Genomic DNA, 27055 nt, shown 5'->3' with positions numbered 1-27055 from the left:
GAAATGCTTCCCAACATCACCTCCAAAATCTACAGTTGATTTCCAGCAAATGAGGTACCTTATAAATAGATGGATTCAGTGTGCCAATGAAGTGCACTGGAAACTTTACATTTCCAATATCAAGTACAGCAACTCTGGTATATTGCCCACTTTCAACTTTATATTACTTTCTTCCGTCAAAATGGATTGTTCCAAAAATGATTTTTTTTTAAACAGGAGATGACTAATTATTTCCATATTTTCCTTCTTGGTTTGTGAATAGATTTTGGCAAATCACCGACTTGTTGTATAACCTGAATGATTCAAATTGTACCATTAATCAAACTACAATGAGCTTGGAATTTGGCAGCTTTTGGCTAGGTTCCATTGCTGGAACAACCTGTTATGATTATTCAATTTAGATGTTGCAGTATTAACCAACTTGAAAGGTTCTCATCTTCCATTCTCCGTAAATTTGAAATCAAAACTCTGCTGCTTTTGTCCTAACACACACCAAGCCTAGCTCAACCATCACCTCTCCATTCTTTGAACCTACTCCCTATTCTAGTATTGCCACAATTTTAATTTTAAAATTTTGATCCTTATTTTCAATCCTGCCATAGCCTTGCTCTGTAACCTTCTTCACCCCTACGACAATCAGATTTCTGCATTCCTTGAATTTTGGCTTCTTGTTTCCTCAATTTTCATCATTTCACCATTGGTGGCCAGTCTTCAACTGTCTGAATCCAAACACTTATACCTCAGCCTGCATTTCCTGCTCATCCTTTAACTTACTCCTTAAAAATCTTTCTCTTGAATAAGCTTTTGATCATCTGTCTCAATAGCTCATGGCTTGGTATCAAATTTTGTAAGTGCCTTGAAGTGTTTTACAACATGAAAACTGCTATACAAAAGGCAATATGTTGCAGGCAAAAACCCATTTAAAGCTTCCAGTTTCACCAAATTCTGCCTTAAAGAACTATTAAAATTTACCACAGTTTCTATGAAATAGGGCATATGGAGCACAGAATGAGGTAATTAGATTAAATAGGGATAACGGAAAGGGGGTAGAGATGATGAGAGGTAGCAGCCCACTACACCTCCGCTGGCTTCTCACAACGCTGCACTTGTGTGATTCTTGATTTTGTGATTCAGAATCATTACATTCTACGAAAAAGTTGGGTGAAATTTTAAAGAAATGCATCTGTTGTTGCAATGTGATGCCAATGCCACATTTATTGACCATCCTTAGTTACCCAGTGGGCCTTCTTGAAGAAATGAAATTGCTGGGTCACTTTAGAAGCAATTAAGAGTCAACCACATGGTATGAAACCAGAATCACATGTAGGCTAAATTAAGTAGGTTCACAGGTTACCTTCACTGAAGGAAGAGTGAACCAACTGAGAACAATTCAGCAATATTTTTCTTTGCCTTACTGACCCCTTTTTTTGTTTTATTATCTCTCTACATTGCTGTTGCGCAGGGTGGAGGAGCTGATTGGATGGGTTTAGTCCCGATGTTCTGGTGATCAGCAATGTTGAGCAGGCTTGGTGGACCAGCTGGTCTTATCCTGCCGCGAAAGTTTTTTTAAGCTTTTTGGGAACAAAGGGTGTTGTTTTTGGCTCAGTATTTCACATTTAGATAGACGTTTGTCTAATGACTAAGAATTAGTATAAAAGGATGGAATAAGGACTTCCACTGACCTCAGTTTATAAGCAACATTGTATCACAAGCTTTATCTTTCTAAAAGAGAGATACCTGGAGTTACGATTTAAAATAAACAAACATGATCTGAACTCTAGATTGTACCTTACTTATCTTTATCTTTTGTCCAGAAGCAACCCAGGTGCAAGTGTTTTTTTGTTCAAGTCTACGTGCACCAGTGCAAATGTTTTTTTGGGGTGGGGGGTGGTGGGAGAAATATATCAAGTCCCAAGGTTAACCTTGCACGAGTCAAATTAAAGTCAGACACACCCAAGCAAAATATTTTTAAAAAATTCTTCACCACTGGAATGCAAGTACAATATATTGGATGCAAACCTAGTTTGTTATGAAATTCCCAAATTCAGAATCTACCCATCCACTCCTCCTCCTGCTCAAATTATAGCAATGAAGCTCAAATCATCTCTATTATGAACACGAATGAGGGGGCAATGACAATTCCTTAGTCAAGTACAGAGACTCAGCTAATAAACTGAGTGAAACGCCCAAGTTCTGAAATTTAGGATACATCCCTGCAACACACAATGCACGGAATGATTACTTTCCACAACAGGTTTCTAGGCCATTTAAGAGTCCTGTTGATTCTTTGCTTTACAGGAACTATTCCATAATACTTTGCTAATCTAATGGTCTCATCTGAGCTAAGTAGTTCACTGCCAGCCAAAGTGCCCAACACTGGCGAAGGATGTAGTATTGTAGAATCCTACAGCACAGGAGGCAGCCTTTTTTTGGTCCTTCACGCCTATTCTGGCTTGTCCAGTCCAATTTAGTCCCACACCAAGTTTTTCTCCCAAATCATGCACATTAGTCCTCGTCAAGTGCATGCCAAATTGTCTTCTGAAATTTACTTTGTAATCAGTTTCCATCGTCCTGTCAGGTAATGATCAGTTCTCAACAACCCTCTGAAAAAAATTCTCATTTTCCCTCTAGTTCTTATTACAATTATTTTAAACCTACGACTGCTGGTTACCCACCCACTTACCCTCAAGCCTAGCCAATTGCCTTCTTAAACACCACCAGTGCTTCAGGACCATACAACCTATGCCTTTGACTTTCAGTTAATTATGGGCAAAGTAACTCAAGCAACTGCCTCTTGATAAGGAAACTTTTTTTCTACAATTTGTAGATTTAAGCTTTATACCTCCCTCCAATGGCCTCATAAAAGCCAAGCACACAACCAGATTTAAAAACACCCAAGAATTGTTTGTTTAATATTTGTGGACGCCAAGCTGTTTCTCTGGCCTCAAGAGTTCATGGAAAACTCAAAAAGAGGATCTAGTATCAAGAATAAACTCAATGACATTGACTAGAGAATACTTGGAGACCTCTCTCCAGCAGTAGATGCTTTCTCAACATTTTTCCATTTATGGTTCAGCTTACTGTATAATCAAAATTCCAAGTGAAGTGGAATGCAATTTTTGTTTCAAATCCTCAAGTTCCAGAAGCATCCGACAGATCAAAGCAGGGCGTGACAAGAACTCTCTACATTCAAAAATGCATTCAGATGAAGTGACTCAAAATGGCATTGGAGGACAGTTTCACGAAAGGGGCAGAACCAATAGTGGCAGATGCCCTCCACCAGGCTGTCATGGGCTTTACTATGACTTTTGCCATACCTTTGTACCCAGTTTTAAAAGGGAACTCAAAAAACACTATGAAAAGCCATACATATGTCAGCTGTCGACTAATACTGACCCAATCTTCACTCTGCACATTTTCCATGCTGAGTTTCAAAGTGATGCAAAGGAGGCTCAGCTGAAAGTGCCTTAAGACTGGCTGGAGGAGCACAGCACTGTATATTCTGCTCTGTATTGTGAAACACATCAGCATTTGAACTGGGAGGAGCTTAATGTTTGGATAATGCAAAACAAAGATCACCCAAAAAAGTGGGTTCCATTTATTCAGGCAAACAGACTATACATTTAGTGGAGAACAGCTGCCAACACTTTAGAAATCCGATTCTCATTTAGCACATGGTAATACAATAGTGGAGTAGGTGCCAATGCAACCGAATATTAAACTGAAGATTTCTCTTTCTTCTCCAGGAGTATGAAACTTGGCACCCATGGTATTAACCAACTAAACTAATTATTAACTATTAATCAACAGCACCAAGTGTCAGTCCTCTCGAATTTCTCCAGCCACCAAAACTCAATGGCATGACTGTCACCCAATTAACAGATTAGGAGTGAAGCTGTTGCTGTGTATAGCTGTATTTACTCAGGAAATTCAAGTTGCATCTCTTGGCTTCCAATTACCCCAATCCTTGTGGGTTCTTTTGATTTGTGATATTAGAATTCAGTAAAAACAAAAAAAGATGACTAGATGATGTGTGAGCTGGCACTGTAGTAGCACAAGTGGAGTTTTTTCATCACACGGACTTGATCTCAGCAAGGTATCAGTTGGCCGAAGCAACTCAATGATAATGGATTTGAGGGGTTTTGAAAAGTTCATTCACAGGATGTGGGCGTCGCTGGCTAGGCCAACATTTATTGCCCATCCCTAACCGCCCTCGAGAAGGTGGTGGTGAGCTGCCTTCTTGAACTGCTGCAGTCCATGTGGTGTAGGTAGACCCACAGTGCTATTAGGGAGTTCCAGGATTCTGACCCAGTGACAGTGAAGGAACGGTGATATATTTCCAAGTCATGATGGTGAGTGGCTTGGAGGGGAACTTTCAGCTGGTGGTGTTCCCATCTGTCTTCTACCATTGTCCTTCCAGATGGTAGTGGTTGTGGGTTTGGAAAATGCTGTCTAAGGAGGATTGGTGAATTTCTGAAGTGCATCTTGTACACACTGCTGCTACTGTTCAGTGGTGAGGGAGTGAATATTTGTGGATGGGATGCCAATTAAGCGAGCTGCTTTGTCCTGGATGGTGTCAAGTTTCGAGTATTGTTGGAGCTGCACTCATCCAGGCAAGGGGAGAGTATTCTATCACACTCCTACTTCTGCCTTGTAGATGGTGGACAGGCTTTGGGGAGTTGTGGTGAGTTACTCGACGCAGGATTCCTAGCCTCTGACCAGCTATTGTAGCCACAGTATTTATATGGCTAGTCCAGTTCAGTTTCTGGTCAATGATAACTCCCAGGATGTTGATAGTGGGGGATTCAGTGATAGTACTGCCACTGAATGTCAAGGGCAATGGTTAGGTTCTCCCTCGTTGGAGCTGGTCATTGCCTGGCACTTGTGTGGTGCAAATGTTACTTGCTACTTGTCAGCCCAAGTCTGGATATTATCCAGGTCATGCAGCATTTGGACATGGACTGCTTCAGTAATTGAGGAATCACAATTGAACCTTATGCAATCAGCAGCAAATATCCCCACTTCTGACCTTATGATGGAGGGAAGGTCATTGATGGAGCAGCTGATGATGATTGGGCCTAGGACACTACCCTGAGGAACTCCTGTAGTGATGCCCTGGAGCCCAGATGACTGACCAACAACCACAACCATCTTCCTTTGTGCTCAGTATGACTCCAACCAGTGGAGAGTTTTCCCAGTTTCCCACTGATTCCAGTTTTGCTAGGGCTCCTTGCTGCCACACTTGGATAAATGTGGCCTTCATGTCAAGGGCAGTCACCCTCACCTAACACCTGGATTCCGCTCTTTTGTCCATGCTTGAACCAAGACTGTAATGAGGTCAGGAGCTGAGTGGCCCTGGCGGAACCCAAACTGGGTGTCAGTGAGCAGGTTATTGCTAAGCAAATGCAGCTTGATAGCACTGTTGATGACCCCTTCCATCGCTTTACTGACGATCGAGAGTGGATAAATGGTGTGGTAATTGGCCGGGTTGGATTTGTCCTGCTTTTTGTGTACAAGACATACCTGGGCAATTTTCTACATAGCTGGGTAGATGGCAGTGATGTAGCTGTACCTGAACAGCTTGGCTAGAAGCATCTTCAGTACTATTTCAGAAATATTGTCAGGGCCCATAATCTTCAAGCCTTGTGCCTTTTTTTGAATTACCCAGGAGGTTGGGGAGCTTATTGCTTTCTCCATGGCAATGCCTCAGCCAATCAGAATAGACTTGCAAATCAGCACCCTTTTCTGTGGTATAAATTGTTGTCATTGTTTTAAATTTGACATTCTTGCATTTGTCCAGATGAGTGCAAGGCAAAAAGTTTCAACAACATGTCTCTTTTTTCAGCAATTTTAAAGCTGCAGGCATTAAATGTTTAACGTACACAGTTGAGTACAAATGCAGCTACTCAATAGTTACATCTGGCTGCCTACAAGCTCACCAGGGAAACCATGCCGTAGACTAACCTGAAACACTCCTATAGAATTATTGCATTAAATTTCATCCGTCAGGTGTGCACCCATTTCACCAGCCTACATCCTCTTGAAGTCTACCACTACTGTCCTCACGGTTCACAATACTTCTAAGTTTTGTCTCATCTGCAAATTTTGAAGTGGTGCCCTGTACACCTAAATCTAATAACAAAGAAAATCCTACTACTGAGCTCTGGGGAATCCCACTGTAGTCCACACTGAAAAAACACAAATATTCAGCACTGTTTTCCTTTTCCAGTCACTCAGCCCACTTTGTATCCATGCTGCCACTGTCCCTTTTATCCCATGGGCTTCAACATTGCCAGCAAGCCAATTATGCAGCACTATATCAAACACCTTATGGAAGTCCATGTACACCACGTCAATCACTTTACCCACATCAACCCTCTGTTAGCTCACCAAAAAACTCAAATCAAATAATTTGCCTTTTACAAGCTTATGCTGGCTTTCCTTAATTAATCCATGCTTGCCTGTTAATTTTGTCCCAGATTATTGTTTCTAAGAACTTTTCCGCTGCTGAGGTTAAACTGACTGGCCTATAATTGCTGCGTTTATCCTTATACACTTTTACAGACTAAGGTGCAACATTTGCAATTCTTCAGTTCTCTGGCACCATCCCCATGCCCAAGGATGACTGGAGGGTTATCATAGGATCTCAGAATTTTAACGGCACAGGAGGTGGCCATTCAGCCCATCGTGTCTGCACCGGCTCTCCAAATGAGCATCGTGACCTAGTGCCATTATTCTGCCTTTTCCCTATACCCTTGTACATTGTTTCTATTCAAATAATCGTCTAATGCCCCCTTGAATGCCTCGATTGAACCTGCCTCCACTACACTTCCAGGCAGTGGATTCCAGGCCCGAACCACTAGTTTTGTGAAAAAGTTTTTTCTCACGTCACATTTGCTTCTTTCTTTTGCAAATCATTTTGAATCTGTGCCCTCTCGTTCTTGATCTTTTTATGAGAGGGAACAGCTTCTCTCTATCTACTCTGTCGAGCCTCATGATTTTGAGCATCTCTATCAAATCTCCTCTTAGCCACCTTCTCTACAAAGGAGAACAGTCCCAACCTCTCCAATCTATCTTCATAACTGAAGTTTCTCATCCCTGGGACCATTCTTGTAAGCCTCTTCTGCACACTCTCCAATGCGTTCACATCCTTCCCATAGTGTAGTGCCCAGAACTGTACACAGTACTCCAGTTGAGGTCTAACGAGTGTCTTATATAAATTCAGCATAACCTGCGTGCTCTTGTACTCTCTTCACCTGTCCTGCCACCTTCAATGATCTATGCACATATACATCCAGGTCTTTCTGCTTCTGCATCCCCTTCAAAATTTCACCCCTTATTTTATATTGACTGTCCATGTTCTTCTTACCAAAATGCATCACCTCACACTTCTCCGCATTGAACTTCATCTGCCACTTATCTGCCCACTCCACCAATCTGTCTATTTCCTCTTGAAGTTCCACACCGTCGTCCTTGCAGTTCACAACACTCCCAAGCATCGTATCATCCGCAAACTTTGAAACCATCCCCTGCACACCAAGATCTAGATCATTAATATATATCAGGGAAAGCAAGGGTCCCAATACTGACCCCTGGGGAACTTCACTACAAACCTTCCTCCAGCCCAAAAAATATCTATTGCCCATTAGTCTCTGCTTCCTATTTTTCAGCCAATTTGCATCCACATTGCTACTGTCCCTTTTACTCCATGAGCAAAAACTTCAAGTCTGTTGTGTGGCACTGTATCAAATGTCTTTTGAAAGTCGATTTATACCACATCAAGAGCATCACCCTCACTGACCTTTTCTGTTACCTCTTCAAAAGACTCCAGCAAGTTAGTTAAACATGATTTCCCCTTTAGAAATCCAAGTTGGCTGTTCCTAATCAACCCACATTTTTCCATGTGACTACTAATTCTATCCCAAATAATTGTTTCTAGAACCTTGCCCACCACTGAAGTTAAACTGGCTGGTCTGTAATTGCTGGGCTTATCCTTTCTACTCTCATTTCCTTCAATATCCTTGGATACATCTCACCCGGTCCCAGTGCCTTGTCAATTTTAAGTACCGACAGTCTATTCAACACTTCCTCCTTATCAATTTTGAACCTATGGCCAGTATCTTTGCAGTTCCCACCCTTATTTACCTCAGCATCCATAGATGCATCCCATGTGGTCCTGGTGACTTATCAACTTTAGGTACAGTCATCAATACAAACAGAAAACGCTGCAAATATTCAGCAGGTCTGGCACCATCTTAAAAGTCACCGACCTGAAATGTTAGCTCTATTTTTCTGTCCACAGATGCCGCTAGACCTGTTAAGTATTTCTAGCATTTTGCGCTTTTAATTGCAAATTTCCAGTAAGTGCAGTATCTTGCTCAAGTACACTAGCCTTTCCAATACCTCCTCTATCACTTTTTAGTCCAGTGTTTCAACTATCTCCTCTTTCACTATGACTTTGACAGCTTGTTCTTCCTTGGTAAAGACAGACACAAGTACTCATTTAGTACCTCAGGTATACTCTTTGCCTCCATATATGGATCTCTTTTTGATCCCTAATTGTGCCCCACCCCCACCATTTTTATTACCCTTTAAACATGCATAAATACGACTTTTGTATTCCTTTTATCATTAAGTTCTCTCTTCCCACCCCACCCTCAAAGCAGCAGAGCCTTTTAACTTCACTCACGTTTATAGTACACCAAATGGAAAGCTTACAACAACCACACAAGGCAGGATGATCATAGGTCACCTCTGGGTGGAGAAAATTAATAAAACAGTCCACAAATCATTTCCCACACTGAAGTTTATGCAGTTTCCTATTAACATATGAGACAGACAGACAGATTTACACACACACTCATGTAGCTTTATGCAGAGAAGAAACCGAGTTACTCTTGTCAAGATGGCTAATCATATTAAACAGAGCCAGGGCCACAGGGAATCCTGATTGGAAAACAGTCCTAAATTTGATCAATCAAGACCTTTTTTTGACTTGCACTTGGTGCCTTGGGAAAAGTAAATGCCGAAGGGAAACTCCTATGAATCTAACTCTGCTCTTTTCAAAAAAAATGAACCATTTCTAAACACTCCAATACGTAATACCTTTAACTGGAAAATGAGAACTATAGCACAGTATATTGTGCAAGAAACAATTTTTAAAGTGAAAGGGAAGGCTCATGGCAGCTGTCGTTTCCTAGACATAGAGCCAAGGCTAATTTTCCCATGAAAAGAGGGGCAAATTTAAGCAAAACCACACTTCTTTAAAGCTGCATGTTCCCCACGTAGAATTAAACATATACATTCATGCCTTCTGTTTAATCCCCTGAGGTGGTATGCAAGACAGTGCACTTGTTTATACCTCAAATGCCTCCATGAAATAACAGTTTGTAATACTGTGGACTACGAGTGCTATGGAACCCCTGGCCTTTGACACTGCAAGCCCAGATGCCAAAGCAACAACTCTAAATGAGGTTTGCCCACAGATATCTGGAACTTGCCATTTGCAAATTTTTCATCAGACCTTCCCTAATGTATGAGGAAGACTGGTAAGGAAATCAACCAGGAATTTACATCAAGGCAGCTTTACAGCAATCTCAATGCTTAGTTTGTTCACAGACAGCGATTTCATTACAGTCATGGCACTGATGCCTCTGGTGTACAAGTGGACCCATCTTTTTAGGCAAGAGCCTGTGCCTCTGGAGTGAGCATTTTCTTGCAAGGCAAAATGCACCAAATCCTTCCTCCCAAGGATCATTTAACACCTCTCTTTATACAGTTTTTTGGCCATGAGCTCATTGCACTGAATTTGTGCCCCATCACTGCACTCTATCTTGCAGTGCTAATACACTATAACTAGTCCGTTATTTTTTCAATCTGCTTCAATTGCCAGGTCATTAAATGGAAGCTGATTACAAAGTGCTGGTGTGTATTAACTGGAATACCACAAAATATCTATGTGTTTGAATGACTTGGAGAAGAAACTGGATTACCAATGGAGGACTTTGTTGATTTTCTACCATGTCAGCAAGAATGTCACTACAAATTAGATATCCATGGACACCCATACCAAGCGAATCTTGGCAAGACATTTACTCAACTGGTTTACTTAACAAAACTATACTTAGTGGTGTCCGAGGAAATCTGCATGAACCTGGTCAGAAAGTGGACTAACATCCTTCCCAAATAGCAGCACTGTCAGGAGCTTGACTGCAAGATGCTTGCCCCTCTTCCTGGATGGCAGGGATGGCACGATGTGCTTTAGGCTGAGGTAGGGGAGGGTAGAATGAAATTAGTTGTAGACACACTGAGTTTCTGATGTAAAGCCAAAAGTTTTTTCATTCAGATAGCAGCACCGTTGCAGCTCACAGACATGGGGATAGGGGCTGGAGAATAGTTAGGTTTGCGGCAACTTTGCTTGTGATCAGTCATAAGCAGGAACAGCAACATTTCAGGTTGCATTACCCAAGACAAACACTTGCACACGCAACTCCAGGAGCTGAGGTTTCAAACCCCACACTAAATGATGGAACAAATCTTTCCAAAAGGACCTTGTCTGAAGTAATTGAGCCAGTCTCAAATTGGTTGTTAGCATACATGGGTCTGGCAGGAATTCAGCACAAACCAGCAATAAGCTGACTCAGAAATCAGAAGTATGGTGGACAGTTGTGGGAAATGGAATGACACATACATGCAGCAGGAATACTCCAAAGTTGGGCTTAAGCAGGGGAATCTGTCAATCTGAACTGTCCTGCATTTTACCTGGCAGTCCCTAATAGTCACCAAGTGCTGAAAGTAACATTGTCCCCAGTTGCCAACTTCTACCACCCTGACTCAGTCTGATTTAGTTTAAAAATGAAAAAAAAAAACATGCTAATACCCAACATGTTCAGGGAAACACATGTTAACATTTCAGCTTTACAAACCTCAAGATACTCTCCCTCCATAATCATAGAGATTCCTGTGTGATACTTCAAACAGGTTCCAATGTGTCATATTAAATATTTAAAACTGGAAACTATTATTGGAAGAGGTGGAAGATAGGAAGGAGAGGCAGGGCAGACTGAAAAGTAATGCTGGAAAATTTACTCCACACAGGCTAGCTGCCAATCCTCAAGGAATCACTCCAACATTGGAGCTCTCAAACACATACAGCACCATCCAGTGGCACCATGCTGTTTCTGCTTCCCTATCAATTTAAATCTACAGTGCATGTAACATAGAAAAATACCAAAAGGGTAAAGCTGCAATAACTTATCAGTGGAATTGTTCAAAAAAAAATTAAGAAAAATTTGTCTATAAGGTCATTTCCCCCTTTCTACTACGCTGCTCCGCCAGATTTTCCACAATGCAATAAGTGGTTTAGCACAAAGCACGGCCTTCAATTTACTTTCTCTTCATTTAACTAATTAATCAGGTTAAACCTTTTTAAAAGCAGACAAGTCAGTTGTAACCTTAGAACAGGATTAAACCAAATGCATCCTAGCTCACAAGCTTCTTAAATACCAAATCATTTCCTATTTGTACTGTGCGCACAAATCATAATTAAAGGATAAAATGTCTTTCTAAAATTTAAACAAACATTTCTACAGGACCTTTTAATACACAAAGAAACATCTCAGTCCTTTACAGGATGATGAGTAGCAAATGAAAGGAATTGTTGTGGAGGAAGCAAGAGAAAACACACACAAAGAAAACTGATCTTTTAATAATTTTCTGCATTAGCTTTTTCTGTTTGCAGGTCAGATTGTTGGAAATTGGCAGTGAGCCACCACCTGGCACTGACAAGATCACATTCGACTCCAGCCACTGCAACAAAATTTATAGATCCAACAACATCTCCATTGTCCCTCCAGGATCAGGAAGCTGAATCCAGTATAAATGAGAGAATTGGTTTCTGGAATACGACTGAAACAAGCGCCAGCATTTGTACAAAAAGCAAGACCCAGTGTGCAGACATGGTGAGATTAGCTGGATCAGGAAGCCAACATCAGGCAAGGACATATTTCTATTTTTAAAAACATGCTGACTGCAGAGAAAAGGAAAGACCAAGTGTGGTTTGAAACCTCAGATGCGTGTGAGTGTTTGCCTTGGGTAGGATTTCACAAAATCTTAGAAAACAAGTTAAGAGTCTTGGAATTTGTAGCATCTTCATTTTTAATGTATGGAAAAGCACAAAGAATGCTGAAATGAAGGAACAAAATTTAGAGCAGTGTCAACCCATGGCTGATACACTCCTCTTGAATTTTATTTCTAAAAAACATATCTCATGTAGAACCCCTTTGAGTGCTTTTAGAAGGGGGAAGAGTAATTGAAACTACTGTCAGTCAATGAAGGGGCGTTTGAAGTAAGGAGAGTTGACAAGGCAATTCAGACTCAATTTATAACCTGGATGAAAAGTACCCAGACTCAACACAAAGGGCAAGGAAAAATGCAGAGATGTACAACTGCCTTGGTGAAGGCCGTATGCTGAAAGCACAATCCAACAGATGTTTCAGCAATAGATCTTTGGGTGCTGAGTCAAAAACATGGAACTCCCTACCTAACAGCACTGTGGACATACCTACACCACCTAGACCGCAGCAGTTCAAGAAGGTGGCTCATCACCTTCTCAAAGGCAATCAGGGATGGGCAATAATTGTCTTCAACCTTCACATCCCATGAATAAATAAAAAAAGAGAACATTATCACTTCTGCTCCTCCACCCCAATCTGACTGCTATAGTTTATACTTGCAAAACATTAGGATATTGTAATGTTGAAATTGATAATTTACAGAGTAGACTTAAGGGCACTACTCTGAAGCCACAATAGGAGGAAGATCTGAATTCCACACAATTAAAAAAATCAGCAAAGTAACATCACTGGTGTAATAAGTAAACAACAAATCTTGAAATGCATAGTAGGCATTTGAAAACTAAGGTTACTATGCAAAACATTAGTCTTAATTCAAATGCTAACTGGCCGGCTCTTCACTTTCAGCATTTTCTGATTCTATTTCAGGCTCCCAGGTTTCTCTTCCTTTAATGCATTGGTAACGGGGAACAGTAACTTTTAGATTGAAATGATTGCATTTGACATGAGTCAGAGACTGTCCTGAATCCAAGCCATATGTGGTTGAAAATTCTAAGAACGTCAGGACACGAGCCTAATCGCTCACCCACACACAAAATAAGTCTGCAATCCTTGCATTAACCGCCCCTATACCTGAACGAGACTGAAGTGCATCCTTTTTGAATCATATAATTGAGGTTTGGTCAATAAACACAAACCATCTGATAAACAACTGTTGGGTGGTGGTGGGGGGGGGGGGGGGGCGCGGGGAAGAACCACTAAATCATGGTTATCTAAAGTGCAATCCACGGTATTCTTGTGAACTAAATGCAACGTCAACTGTTGCGTTTTCATTCCTGCAGGAGTTTGAGTGTTCAGTTAATTGAGAAGTGGGTAAATTTCTGGACTTTGCTGGATATGAATCAAAGGATATGGGGATAGGGCAGGAAAGGATTTGAGGTAAACGATCAATAATAAATGAATGGTGGAGGAGCTGTAAGGCCCATTCCTGCTCCTATTTCTTATGTTCTTACTAGAATTTGCCAGAAAAGCAACACTGTCATCAGGGTCCATTGCATGAATACTTACAGCATCAACACTAAAACCTGCAGGCTTTATTGGAATGTCTGTATTATGTATAAACATTTTAATAGTAAACATGATTAAATATTTGTGAACTAAAATACATTCCACAATTCTCACACACGCAGATCTCAAAGCTGGGCTGCCACAGAAACAACCAAAAGGCAGGATCTCAATACTTCTGGAATTCAACTTCATACGAAACACTGTCACTTAGCAGAACAATGCCGGTGACTGAAAAACAGAAAATGTTGGAAATACTCAGTGGGTCAGACAGCACCTGTGGAAAGAAACAGTTAATATTTCGGGTCCACTATGTTTCACCAGAGTGTTGATGAAAACTCTCAGACCTGAAACGTTAACTCTGTTTCTCTCTCCACAGATACTGTCTGGCCTGATGAGCATTTCCAGCATTTTCTACCTTTATTTCAGATATCCAACATGTGCAGTATTTTGCTTTTGTGATTGTGGTAACTTGCTGTTGACAGTGACAGCACAAAGGAATGCCAAGGAACCACAGTCTGAGAGAAGAGGATACAAACAGAATCCTGACCAATGATAGTCCAGGTCATTCCAGGTCAGATTTTAAGATTACAGAGCGAGCATAACTTGACCACATGAATTACCACATGAACAATCTGACCACTCCATTCAAATCTGAAATATTAACTCTGGATGTTGATGTATCACTTGTAGCCAAAAATTGAAATGTTTCACTGTGAAGGATTGTGAAACTCCAACATACCACTGTGGCTGCCACCTGTACAGTGACTATGACTAGAGACAGATATAAACTGGCTCCACCATTAGTCAACAACCTATGTGATTCAATTAGATTTTCTGGTATATAGGGCTCACCACACTTAAACTCGAGAATGATACCAATAGTCTAGCCAAGGTTGTATACAGAAACATATGACCAATACAATTTGCTACCCTTTACCCAACATGTACGCTATTTTATTGCAATCTCATATTTTGGCCAAATTTATGATGGTTATACCACTGGAGGGTTCCCCGTACTAAAATATGGATATTTGTCTTAAGAGCCTCCCCAGGCCAAAGTTGGATGATCTACTACCTAGGAAAAAGACTTACCAAGGGTTGTGCCATCTTCTCCCATGATGCACTTCATGGATGCAATGATTTGCTCTGCAACAGGTGCAGACATTGAGGTAGCATAGACTGTGCTGTGAGAATGTGAGCGAAGGTAGTCTACAAGCTCCTGTAATGTAAACACAAATATTTGTTGAGCTATTTCGCACTGGGTGATAAAAGATGAAAATCAATAAACTGTTAGTAGCTTGTAAACCACCCAGCTATTGATTTCTCCAAAGGTTTGTGTGTTTATACAAGTATCAGTGCACAATTAGCTCTTATAGCTTTCTTAGATGCGGCACTGAAGCCCATTTTATTCAGTGCTGTGTACAGCATGCCAGAACTTCGCACCTTGACAGCAATGTTTAAACCCAAGTATTGCCAACAGGCAGGAGACCTTATAAAGCTAATTCAAAATGAACATAGCTGTTTTCCCTGAGCTGTTTAACTTGGATATCATTTAAACCAATTTTTTTTTTAAGTTCCACATTAATGAAGCCACATCTGCATACTATACCACAGTTTTAATATTTTTGGTCAGTTAAGATTAATAAAGCACAGGGTTACTTTGACCAACAGAAGGGATGATATTAGGAAAATGAATCATTAACCACAAAGCTCTCTCAGGTTAGGTGTATTCATGAAATATGGAACAATTTCCAACCTTCAACTACTCAATGGTGAACTTAACTCTCAGCTTCAGAAAAACATTGACCATAAACCCACACCATTTACCAAGGCTCTAAAGTCTAGAGCAAAACATTGTGGGAAAAGGTTTATTTACAAATCAAAAAAACCCAGCAAAAATATTACATGTATTTTATAGTTGTGTATTGCAACATCATCAGCTGCAGCAGTTTTGCTCCAATGACCTTAATTAAGGTACATTAGAGAGCAAGGCATGGTCAGCAACCTCAGACTACATTCAGAATCAAACATTTGTTTTTTGTCATGAGCTGGACTACATTTACCAAGTACCTCACACGTCCATTAATGCTAACATGATATTTATCACTGTTGAAACTTTTCAAGTGCTTCATAAATTGCTCTTAAAAAGTGTAGTAATTTCCAGAGACAACCCATTTAAGTGATCTCACTGGTCTATGACTAAAAGTAGCAAAGTAAACTTTACCCAGGTACCCTCGCAAGCAACATGTGAAGCAAGACTAAAGGCAATTTAGTGGTAGTGTTACTCATAACTGCCAGGAGGTGGAGATGTTGAGCACCAATATCCCTGCACCCAAAATCACCATCTGCTGGTAACCACAGCTCTGTTAAAAGGAGTCTTTTTTTTTACACACAATACATACTTTGAAATATTGGGACATCCTTTTCATCCTTGTTCATTAGTTTTGCCAAGTTAGAAGATCTGAACCATTATTATTTTTGTGGTCAGCTGGATGCCTGATATGCACATTAACCAACAACTAAGAGTGCCCAAACTGAAGAATTACGAAATCCAGACAGATGGCTTGCCTGCCTAATGTGAAGCAAACATCTATATCTACTCCCTGACCCACTGGGAGACACTCCACTCATCTCATCCAGAGAGCAGAGTGTCAGTTTAGCAGGGCCAAGAAGTAGGGACCCAAGTGTGTGAAGGAATACTGTTGGAGTTTAACCAACCAATCCATGCAGTTTACCAGCACAGAGTAATTCTGTGGATTCCAGTTATCTTGGATCAAGTACTTGTAGAACAATTCCCAACCTGGCTGGCAGTTTCACTTATAATGGAATTAATTAGGCTGACTGATCAAAGCATTAACTTAAAATGCCTAAGAGATAGAAAGTGTGAGAAGCAGCTCCTTGATGTAAACTAAACCAACTAGCCTTGAGGCAATTAATCTGCAAATACAAGATAAACTATGGTACTCTAGAGCAGTCAATGCGTATACAAGGTTGAAATGGGGAAGTCCCAGGCCAGTTGTACCTTTTTGCCACCTATGTATCCACCAGCTGCTCCAAAACTCTTTGTGAAGGTTCCCATCATAACATCCACGTCCTTGGGATTGAGGTCAAAATATTCCACCACACCTCGGCCTGTAGGTCCCAGAGCCCCGATACTATGAGCCTCATCCAAGTACAGGTAAGCCTTGTACTTTTTCTTTAAAGCCACTATCTCAGGCAAACGGACGATGGAGCCCTCCATACTGTGAAACATAAACAGCACTGCTAAATCTAACACGACAAACCCAATTCATACATAGCTTGGCCATTGCCATCTAAAAGAGCCCTCTGAACTGAAATGGAGTAAGCAAGTAAATATTTAGTAATTCGTGGTAACGAGATTCATTTTATGGTCAACATTTAACAAAAAACTGCCAACAGTCAAATAAAATGCCTGCATCAGTTATAATGAGAATTCCTAATGTCAACAGGTCTTGGTGATGCATTGTTGTATCTTATGCTAATTCAATACTGTTACAGCTTCACTGAATCCTCTGATGCTGAGCAGCATCACAAGAAGTCTGCAAATAAAACATTTATCATCAAGCCCAATCAGTGCCACAGCCTAGGCAAGAAGTGGTGAGCCCTCCCAAGACCTCTGCAAGTGTCCCTCATAGCAGCCTTACCCTGGAGGAGCATAGGCACCAGAGGGCACTGCAGATTTTCCTCTGTCACCTGAAATCCGTGATGTAAACAACCAAAGTTCAGAACACAGGTAAGGTGGTATCACACATCCAGGCACAAAGATGAGTATCGAAAAATATAACGGATTATAGGTCAACAGTTTCATGTAAATACAGTGTCCAGATTATAGCTGAGCCCAAAATACCTGCAGAGGCTGGCAAAGAGTGTAAAAGCACAAGATCCGCAACGGAGGCTGTTCTCTTGAAAGTAAATCCCTTATCACAATGGAACAACATTTTAGCTGTTCTACAAGGGTAGTATGAGCCAACTTTCTCACTCTCTATATCATGAGTACTAGGTGACAGGCTCAAGGAGCTGAGTGGACTACTCTTGCTCCTATTTTTCCACTTAACTTGTGATTGTAGCCCGATGCATTAATATAAGGACCCTCTGAAACAAAAAAGGTCAAATCCAGCTCCACAGCATTTTGAAATAATACTTGAAATGCAAACCAATTTATATAAATTCAACTTAAGGTTGCTGGCATGCTCACAAACCCTCAGCTCCTACAGACCAATTCCTGTTTTGACTATTAAATCTACATTCTCCTACCACATGTTTGTAAGTGAATCACTCAAAATGCCAATGGAGGGGGAGAGACACCAAGGACAAAGCTCAGCCATCCAAATAAACGTACAAGCATGGCTTTTAACAACCCCAAAAGACAATAACTTGCATTTATATAAAATCTTTCATGCAGAAAACCTCAGCAAGGCTCAAACTACAAAAAAAAAGGACAGCAATATTTTCAATAGAATCCTTTATCTGAACATTTATGGTATCTAACCTGTCCTTCCCTTTCAGATATTAACAGACGGACAACGTATTTTCACCATTTTCTGCTTCTATTTGATATTTTCCAAATTCAGATGATGGCTTTGAACTCATAGTAAGCTATTCATTACAAATAGCAGCAGTTTGTTTAAATTGATAGTACCTTTTGCCCACTGGAGTCAGCAGTTTTGGCTGCAAACCTGCATAAGCAATGAGCCTCTGAGCACTTTGCACAGCGAGTCAGTGCTCCATTCAATTTCGTTGAAGGTTGACAGCAATGAAGATCAAAGTGCTAAAATTCTGGTTATAAACAGCACTGTTCTGAGCAGCTTTTTAAATCAGCTGGTTGAAGTGCTGGTGAGTACTGCTCAGCAATGCAGGCAAATATCCAATATACAGATCACTTGATCCTATCTATCTCTTTGTAATTCTGCCAATGTTAAATATTTTACAGGGAGGAGCAAGGAATTTCCCTGGTGTCTGGGCCAAAACACATCAGTGCTATTTACAGAAAATGATCGCACACAAAATAGTTACCCCGTTTGCCAAAGGTATTCATTATGCGAAACCCTAGGATGTTTGAGATGGAATGAGGAGCTAGCTACATGTTCTCAGCAACTGGGATAGGAGATTTGATCAGCTTAGTTTTAGTGTAACAATCCTTATTAACAACTTTACAGCAATTGCCTGCTGTGTTCTACTTCTGCTTATGTCAGTTTAATATCAACGTCACAAACTTATAGCCTTACTGCCATACACACAACGAAACTAGCAAGCACCTGTACTGTACTAACCTCAAAACTAATAGATGTGAGCTACACTTTGTCAACACCTCCTTTTTAAAGTACTACTTTTCAGAATTTTACTTGTAAAAAGGGAGGGACAAATAGAATGCAGCTTCAGTAAAATTGGTGGTTTTTTAAAATCTTAGCTTTTAAAAAAATGCATTTCTATATTCACGCAAAAAACGTGTATACGGGATCTTTAGACAGCATTTTTCTGCACTGCTGCCAGTCTGCGCAATTTCGCATTTTCCCAATTACTTATGAGACAACAACACTTGCTCGTTAATGTCACAAGAGTGATGTCAGTGAATGGGAAGGCACAAAGAATGGATCAAAAGACCTGTAGATATGAAGATAGTAGCTGCTATTCCAGAGTTGTGCGTTTTTAAAAAAGAAAAGTCAGAAGAAAGGAACACAGACCAACTGAAATTCCATTTAAAAACATGACACCATTTAAAGGGCACAAAAAAAAAGCACAAATTAAAGAGGAAAGAACAGTTTGTGGGAGGGGAAGCTGGCAAAAGGGCTGGGGCAGGGTGGGTAAAGGGATCTTATAGTTAAAATACAGTCCCTTGTTATATAGGATGAAAAGTACTCCCCATAATGAAAACCTGCAACTTAAAAGGAAAAATCAATTAACACTTCTCTCGGTATCCCACCTATAAAAAAGCAGTAACAATGCATATTTAGAGTCTTTGACCGAAGAACATCCTAAAGTCCTGCATAGAGGCACGAATTAAATGGAGGCTGGTGACTGCCTTCAGCTGCTTAGGCCCTAAGCTCAGGAATTCCCACCCTAAGCCTATCTAGCTCTTTCCTCCTTTAAGAGGCTCCTTAAGAATTATCTTTTTACCAAACTTGTCCAACTTCTCCAATATTTACTTGTGGCTCAATGTCAATTTTTTTTCAATTACACTACTGTGAAACATCTTCTGATGTTTTACTACATTAGAGGTATTATGTAAATGTCACGTATTCTGGTTGATGGAAATGTCACCTGGAGCAGAATATTACAGGATGTGCACACTGCAGAGGTGGTGACATTTTAAAATGCCAGCTCTGCAGTTACAAGATTTGGTGGCGTGAGCAGAAAAACATGAAACTTGCAAGGCAGTGAACGCAAGGTACCTTCCTAGCATTTCACTCGCCAACGTGGCTTACATACTGCAAAGTGCACAAAGCCTCATTCTGATTGAATTCTGTAGCTCAATGCAAGGACTTGTGTTTGTACCTGTAAATGCCCTCTACCACAATGAGAATCTTTTTCCATGGTCTGCGAGTCCGAGGCTGCCCGTGCACAATAGCGTCTTTCAACAATTTATCCAAGCTCTGCATATCTGAAAATAAAACAAGCATTGTAATGACTATGGAGTTGGTATTACACAAACATCCATTGATAAACGAGCTCGCACTTTTAGCTATGGTCAGCTGTCGGTACCCACAGAAAAGCTCTTCATTGTTACCTTCAAATGTTGAGCCAAATGCAAAGGATAAAGAACGAGAATTGAAGCAAACAGTATCAATACTAGTAGGTGACGCATTTCGGCTTATTGTAGCCTGTCCATCCAGAAAGAATCCACATTCCCCTAGCAATATGTTTTTAAATAATTCCAGCATTTTTGCCTCCACTGCAATCTCTCATTCCAGGATAGTGGGAACCTGGAACGCCACCCCAAAAATCTGCTGAGGCTGGGGTCAATTGAAAATGTCAGAAGTGAGACTTGTGACTTTAAGGGTTACAAAACCAAGGCAGGTAAAACAGTGAAGATACAGATCAGCAACGATTTAATTGAATGGTTGAACAGGCTCGAGTGGCAGAATGACCTACTCTTCTTCCTACTATCATTGTTCGTTTAGGTTTAGCCAATTCTTAACAATTCCTTGATAGCACTGCATAGTTAAATATAGCATTTACACAACCTGCCATTTGCTTACAATTTTAGTGAAATTTGCAGCACCTTGCTTAATTTTGCTAATGTATTAATTGCCAGAGGGGAGGGGGAGGAAATGAGCATTATTCTAACCCTGTTAAGTGCATTTGCCTTGGAGGGTGTGCCGTTTTTGTCGAAACCCTTGTATCTGGCCTTGCATCATGACAATTTAGATTACCACAAAAAAATTCTACTGCCTCCATACTTGGGATAACTTCAATGGTTCCTTTTGCTGTATGACCCTCATGCAGGAAGGTAGTAATTGTGCAGCCAAAAAAATAAACGACCAAGGTCAATCTACATCACCTCCTGCTACCCTGGAAGTTGCATAACGAAGGTGAACTAGAGTATTGCTGGGAAAAAAAAAGGATACATGCTGTCTAAGCTTTTTGTCTTGCACTCATGAGGACAGATCCTAAGATTACCAACAGTAAAGGGAACAACAATTCATACTGCAGAAGAAGAGTGTGCCGATTGGTTGGAAAGTGGACTCTAGTAGAGGCATTGCCATGGAGAACGCAGAAAGAAACAATGGTTTAATCAGGGTAGTCATTATCCTGCAGAATAATAGCCATTATCCCACTACCCTGGTCAGGTCATTGCTCACTGCATATTGCACAAACTCATGAATGGGCCTAAGGCCACCACTTTCGGTCCTGAAAAGTGCCCAGTCTACTTCAGATTAACCTGGAGGATAGATAAGGTGTCTCATAAAATTTGAGCAACACTTGAAGCTAGCCTTTTAAAGCTTTTACTGTGTAGCAGCAATACAAGTGGTATTATCCACTAACAGGATGCTGCCGTCAAGTCATAAAGGTGTTCTTGCCCATCACACAAATGAGTAATGTGGTATATGAATTTTCAGAGGTGTTGACAGCCAGGTATTTAGGCCATACATCCCAATGACTGGCGGATTGTATCAAACAGCAGGTACCTTCAGCTGTTTGCAAAATACTGACCCGTACTCAACCAGACTGTGCTTGCAAAACTCAAGTGTTCAAAATTAGATGCGATTCCACGATTGGACAACACTTGCTAAATAATCCTGACTGTGCTAAGAATTACACTGAAAATCAATTTATCAGTCAGGCTCTCAGTGTGGCTCTCTTATGTTAGAAGCCACATATATTCACACACAGGGCCCTGTCATTTGCAGACAGAAGGAGCATGCCCAAGCATTGTACCTTTTCAACTAAAAAGCTTGGGGACAGCCATTCCCTGGTTCATTCCCCATGGCAATGCCTTGGCCAGAGTCAGCCTGCCTGGTTTGAATTTGAACAAAAGCTTGGCAGTTAACTGTTCCCTGCTTCATTCTCCATGGCAACACCTCTGAGGATCAACCTGTCAACCAATCAGCACACACTTCTCATGCAGTATAAATTGTTCCCTTTACTGCTGGTAATCTTGTAATCTGTCCTGATGAGTACAAGACAAAGCTTAGACAGCACGTCTCTTTTTTTCCCAGCAATACTCAAGTTCTGAACTATTAAACAACTAAAAGATGAACTTATTGGACTCAGCATGGCCACCAACTGTTATCAATTAGTTGATACATCAGAAGGGTGCAGGGAATATTTAAAAAAAGGAAAAGGAGGTCTGATTTTCCTGTTTATCCTCCTCGGTTTTTGAATCAACGACCATGAGACTGGAAGAGAAAAGTTCTCATTCTTATATTTGGACTGAAAGGATGTTTTTGGGGGAGTTGAAGAAAGCCCCCATTCCCTGACAGCAGACAAGCACTAAAAAGGAGGTAAAAGGAAAAGGCATTACTTTTATACCTCAATCATCAGCTGTCTCCTACTTCCTGCAAAGAACTATTTCTCAGATTTAACTGTAGCCATTGAGCTAGTTGTGTATCCTCCTTCCCTCCACTGCTTCCCTTTGCTTAAACCATTGATGGTTCAACTGAGTTAAAGGTAGGTGACACACCTTTGAGGACAGCTAGGGATAAGCAATGAATGCCAGCCTTGCCCACATCCAGAGAATGAATTCTAAATGAACAGGTTAGAACTCCCCCAATCTCCAAATAGTTAACATAAAATTGTTGAAGTGATGTAAATTCTCAGAAATACGGCCATCACAATTTCCCTCTTCGAATAATTAACATGTTTCCAGCCCATTGGGTTAATAAGCACCTTTTAAATGAAGTTAATAACCCCACAAACATGCTGTTTTTCATGGATAGTGGCTTATTCATGAAAATTCCTTGCTTTTAGTTAAAAAAAATCAAATGAATCCTTTGCCTCCCACTATGTAAAACAATGGTGTCACTTCACTGTTAAATCTATGAGAAGGCACCAGAGGAAAGGCTTACAATGTAAGTGAGCTGGTTAAATAAGTGACAATCACTAGTCATCACATTAAGCAATGGGATTTATCTAGTTGAGTTTAATATTTGAATTAAGTTTACGTCAGTTAACAATCCAATTGTCTTGCCTCATGTAAAACACACAATTAATTCTACAGATCTCAGCACATCCTTAAGAAAGCCAAACAAAAGCAAAGCAAAGATAACCAAAAATGGGAATAGCAAGTTCTTGGTTCCGATGAAAAGATTCGCTTCCCCAAAATGTTTCCACCCCAGCTGCTGATTGGCCTGTTGTGTATTTCGACCCAATTTCAGCTTTTGTTGGGTTACATGCAGCCAACTGTGACAAGTAAAATGCTGGAGGTGGAATGCATCCTTTCTGGAATTTGTTTAATACCGACAGAATATTTCCTATGATAAACACTGGGTACAGAAACAGAAAGCTGAAAAATCACTGGCAGCACCATTGTTGAATTCTCTGGATAGTGGTCAGAAGCAGGATTGCTGACTGATTATTCTCTCTCTAACCTACAGATGTTTAGTTTGGTGGCTATTGTGCTTCTAGAACTCATCTGGCCAGGGTCTGATTGATTGAACTGGGGAGCTGTTGATTTGTGGGGTTCACTGCCTGAACAGCTGAGGCTTCAGGAGCCCAAAAGGTTATGGTCGTGAAGTTTTTAAAAAAAAGTGTAGTTTGTTATATAAATTGACATTAGTAAAAAAAAACTAATACAACCCTGGTGCTTGTGAACAGCTCAACAAAATGAAACTAATTTGCAATTCACATCCAGGTACCCATTATTCTGCATTTATTTCAATATGCTGAGTTTCCACTGGTCAACCCTTATTTCGACTTACTGTTGTGCTTGAAAACTCTGATGGTTGCACCTGAAAGTCTGGCTCCAAGCACCAACGAGGCATGATTCAACTCATCACTCAAGATCAGACAGCCCTGAAGATGAAAAATAGAGTTTTAGGAAAACTTCAGAACTTCATTTTGTTTTAAGCTGAGGGACTTTGGTTTGCAAAAATGCACTTTTCTTCTGCACATAGAAACAGTTTTTCCTCTCTGCAAAGTAAGTCTCTGTTCAACGCTGCTTCAAAACAGGTGAAAGTGGGACAGTGTTACATGGGGAACTGAAGGTATGATCACCAACCCTACAACTTTCAGCATGTTGGCAACAATTAACACTATTCCAGAGTACTCTGCTATACTTCAATTGCACTGGTGGGGTTGCAATCAGATCCAACTTAGAGAAAAATTGTTATTGCTCAGTAGACCACTGCTAATTGTTACTTAATCTTATTAGTTAGAGTGTTAATCCCTCAACATGGATGTCATTATCTAACTCCAGAACACAAATCAGTGAGCACCAAGATACCTGCTGTGGGCATAAATGCACATACTCAAATGTCAGTAAGCTAAACTCCACATCATGTAGTGAGGCAGACAGTGGTAGTGGTAATGTCACTGGACCCAGCTAATGGTCTGGGGGGGGCATGGGTTCAAATCCCACCATGGTAGCTGGTGGAATTTGAATTCAGTTAATAAATCTGGGATACAAAGCTAGTCTCAGTAATGGCGACCATGATCGTGATTGTGGTAAAAACCCATCTGTGGTTCACTATGTCCTTTAGGGAAGCCAATCTGCCATCCTTACCTGGTCTAACCCACATGACTCTAGATCCACAGCAATGTGATTTACTCTTAACTGTCCACTGAAATGGCCTAGCAAATCACTCAGTTCAAGAGCAATTAGGGATGGGCAACAAATACTGACTTTGCTAGTAACGCTCACATCCCATAAAGAAGAAAAAAATAGTACTCAAAAGTATTCGGGAGGAAATGCAGGGTGAAACAATCTTGCAACTACTACCAAAGGAATACTGACAATTTTGTAAGTTTCTTATACAAAAAAAATTTAGCACATTGTCGAAGTATTTTAGCATCACAAGATCAGTCATAAATATGAATCCCAATTCCTTTAGGAGACAGTCTATTTAAGAGTGAATTCATTCCATGAAAGCAGGCAAGCTAACATCCTGTTAATATACAATTCATTTCACAAAAAACTGTCTCTTGCTCATCAAAGTAATACAATAATATTCCTGCAATATAATAAATTTTGTCCAAACTCTATCATGGCCAAAGGAGGGGGGTGGGGGTGAATAAAAGGCATCAGTGTCTCCAGTCTGCTCTCACACCTGTGTGGTAACCAGCTCAGATCGCAAAGGTATCTCTGAGCACATTACTCGGCAGGCACAGGAGAAACCTTGAATTTAAACTCTTCCAAAGCTCCTGCCACCCACCTCCTCAAAAAAAGATTGGATGTTGGCTATTAGTTGCTGTACAACCCGAGGGTTCTACTGGTCAACTGGTAGGGTTGAAATGAGATGTTCTAGAGAGCTGTTAGCGTCTATAAGTCAGATCACCCAGAGTGAATCTGAAATTTTTCTCCACATTGCTAGCAAAATAAATTTGGAGGTTGGTGAGCCAGCTGGCTGGCTGGAAGAGGAGGGAGTGCACACATTACTTTGTTGTTCCATCAGTGTCTTGTTTAGATCTGTACCTCGTCACCAGGCAGTGGTCCCAGAGGATGGCTGCATTCAAGGGTCTAAACTTTGAAAAAATCGTAAACACAGTACAGCTTATACCTCAACGGCAATTCCCAACACTCTAGTGTGGAAAGATTTCACTTCAGTGACCAATGATATTTAAGCAGTGTTGCCAGGTACTTCCAAGTTCAATATTATTAACAGCTGAATTTTAAAAATGTATCTCAAAGTATGTGCATAAACAGCTCAGATTCCAGTACTACCAAAATATTCAAAATGTGTTTTATTGTGTTCACAATGTTGAAGTTGCACTGAGGTGACTTTTCCTTTGAAAAGTCTCTCACAATTGAGTGGGCTTGCTGGGTTACTTCAAAATGCATTAAGAGTCAATTGCTAGAGTCAGGTGTAGGCCAGACAAGGGGGGTGGAAGATTCCCTTCCCTGAAGGAGTAGTGGTGAACCAGCTGGGTTTCTAATAATGGTTATATTCATTTCTCCCCCGACCAGTTTTGATCCACAAATTTCCTGAATTCATTTTGACACTTTACCCACAATGGGATTTGAATTACAAACAGATTGGCTAATCCAGTATCAAAGCCATTAGTTTACAGTTTGCCAGTTTTATAATTTGTAATCATGATTCTGGTCACTAAAAATAAAAATCAGTGCACCATTAAAAAAAAACAACCCAAATGGCTGAAAATACAAGCCAGCTGCTCCCCAGTTAGCAAAGTAGGTAAACAGCTTAATGCAGCACTGAAGATCCAGATTCTATCCCTAGATCTGGACTAACTGACCTCAGTACACAAGTGCTACAGTTTGCATCAATGTTGTAGGCTCTTGTTTTTTTCTACTTCAAGGTGCTTTGTGGGGGGCGGGGGGTTAGTGGGTGGAGGGAAGAAAGAGAAAGGGAACCAGTCAGGTTCCCTGCAGAAGAGGCTGTGCAAACTTCAGGTGAGGCTTGGCTTTATCTACAGCAATAGCTTACCACTCATTGTAAAGAAAGATGTAAATGCATTAGAAGCAATTCAGAGAAGGTCTACTAGATTAATACCAGGAATGGGCGGGTTGTCTTATGAAGAAAGGCTGGGTAGGTTAGGCTTGTATCCAGTGGAATTTAAAAGAGTAAGAGGCAACTTAATTGAAATCTTTAACATCCTCAGGGGTCTTGACAGGGTGGATGTAGAGAGGATGTTGCCTCTTGTGGGAGAATCTAGAACTAGGAGTCACTGTTTAAAAATAAGGGGGTCGCTCATTAAGACAGAGATGAGGAGAAATTTTCTGAGGATTGAGTGTCTTTGGAACTCTTTTCCTCAGAAGGCAGTGGAAGCAGAGTCTT

The 27055-nt window shown here is 40.6% G+C and overlaps 1 protein-coding gene across 2 annotated transcripts in view; it reads right to left on the bottom strand.

The window, feature by feature from the left end:
• The window catches only part of LOC144692928 (serine palmitoyltransferase 2-like), a 137642-nt gene that overhangs the window by 42510 nt on the left and 68077 nt on the right, over positions 1-27055 (bottom strand). For both annotated transcript variants that reach the window (XR_013579428.1, XM_078562082.1), the window contains exons 6-9: positions 24020-24113; positions 20154-20259; positions 16663-16882; positions 14733-14859 (exon numbers count right to left, since the gene is read on the bottom strand). Coding sequence is in view for 1 of the 2 variants with exons in the window: in XM_078562082.1 (XP_078418208.1) it covers positions 14733-14859; positions 16663-16882; positions 20154-20259; positions 24020-24113 (547 nt within the window). In the remaining variant the exon portion in view is untranslated. The remainder of the gene's footprint in view (positions 1-14732; positions 14860-16662; positions 16883-20153; positions 20260-24019; positions 24114-27055) is intronic.

Source organism: Cetorhinus maximus, chromosome 18, assembly GCF_964194155.1.
Source record: "Cetorhinus maximus chromosome 18, sCetMax3.hap1.1, whole genome shotgun sequence".
NCBI classification, from domain to species: domain Eukaryota; kingdom Metazoa; phylum Chordata; class Chondrichthyes; order Lamniformes; family Cetorhinidae; genus Cetorhinus; species Cetorhinus maximus.
Note: the sequence above shows the minus strand (reverse complement) of the source record. Positions and strands in the feature narration are given on the sequence as shown.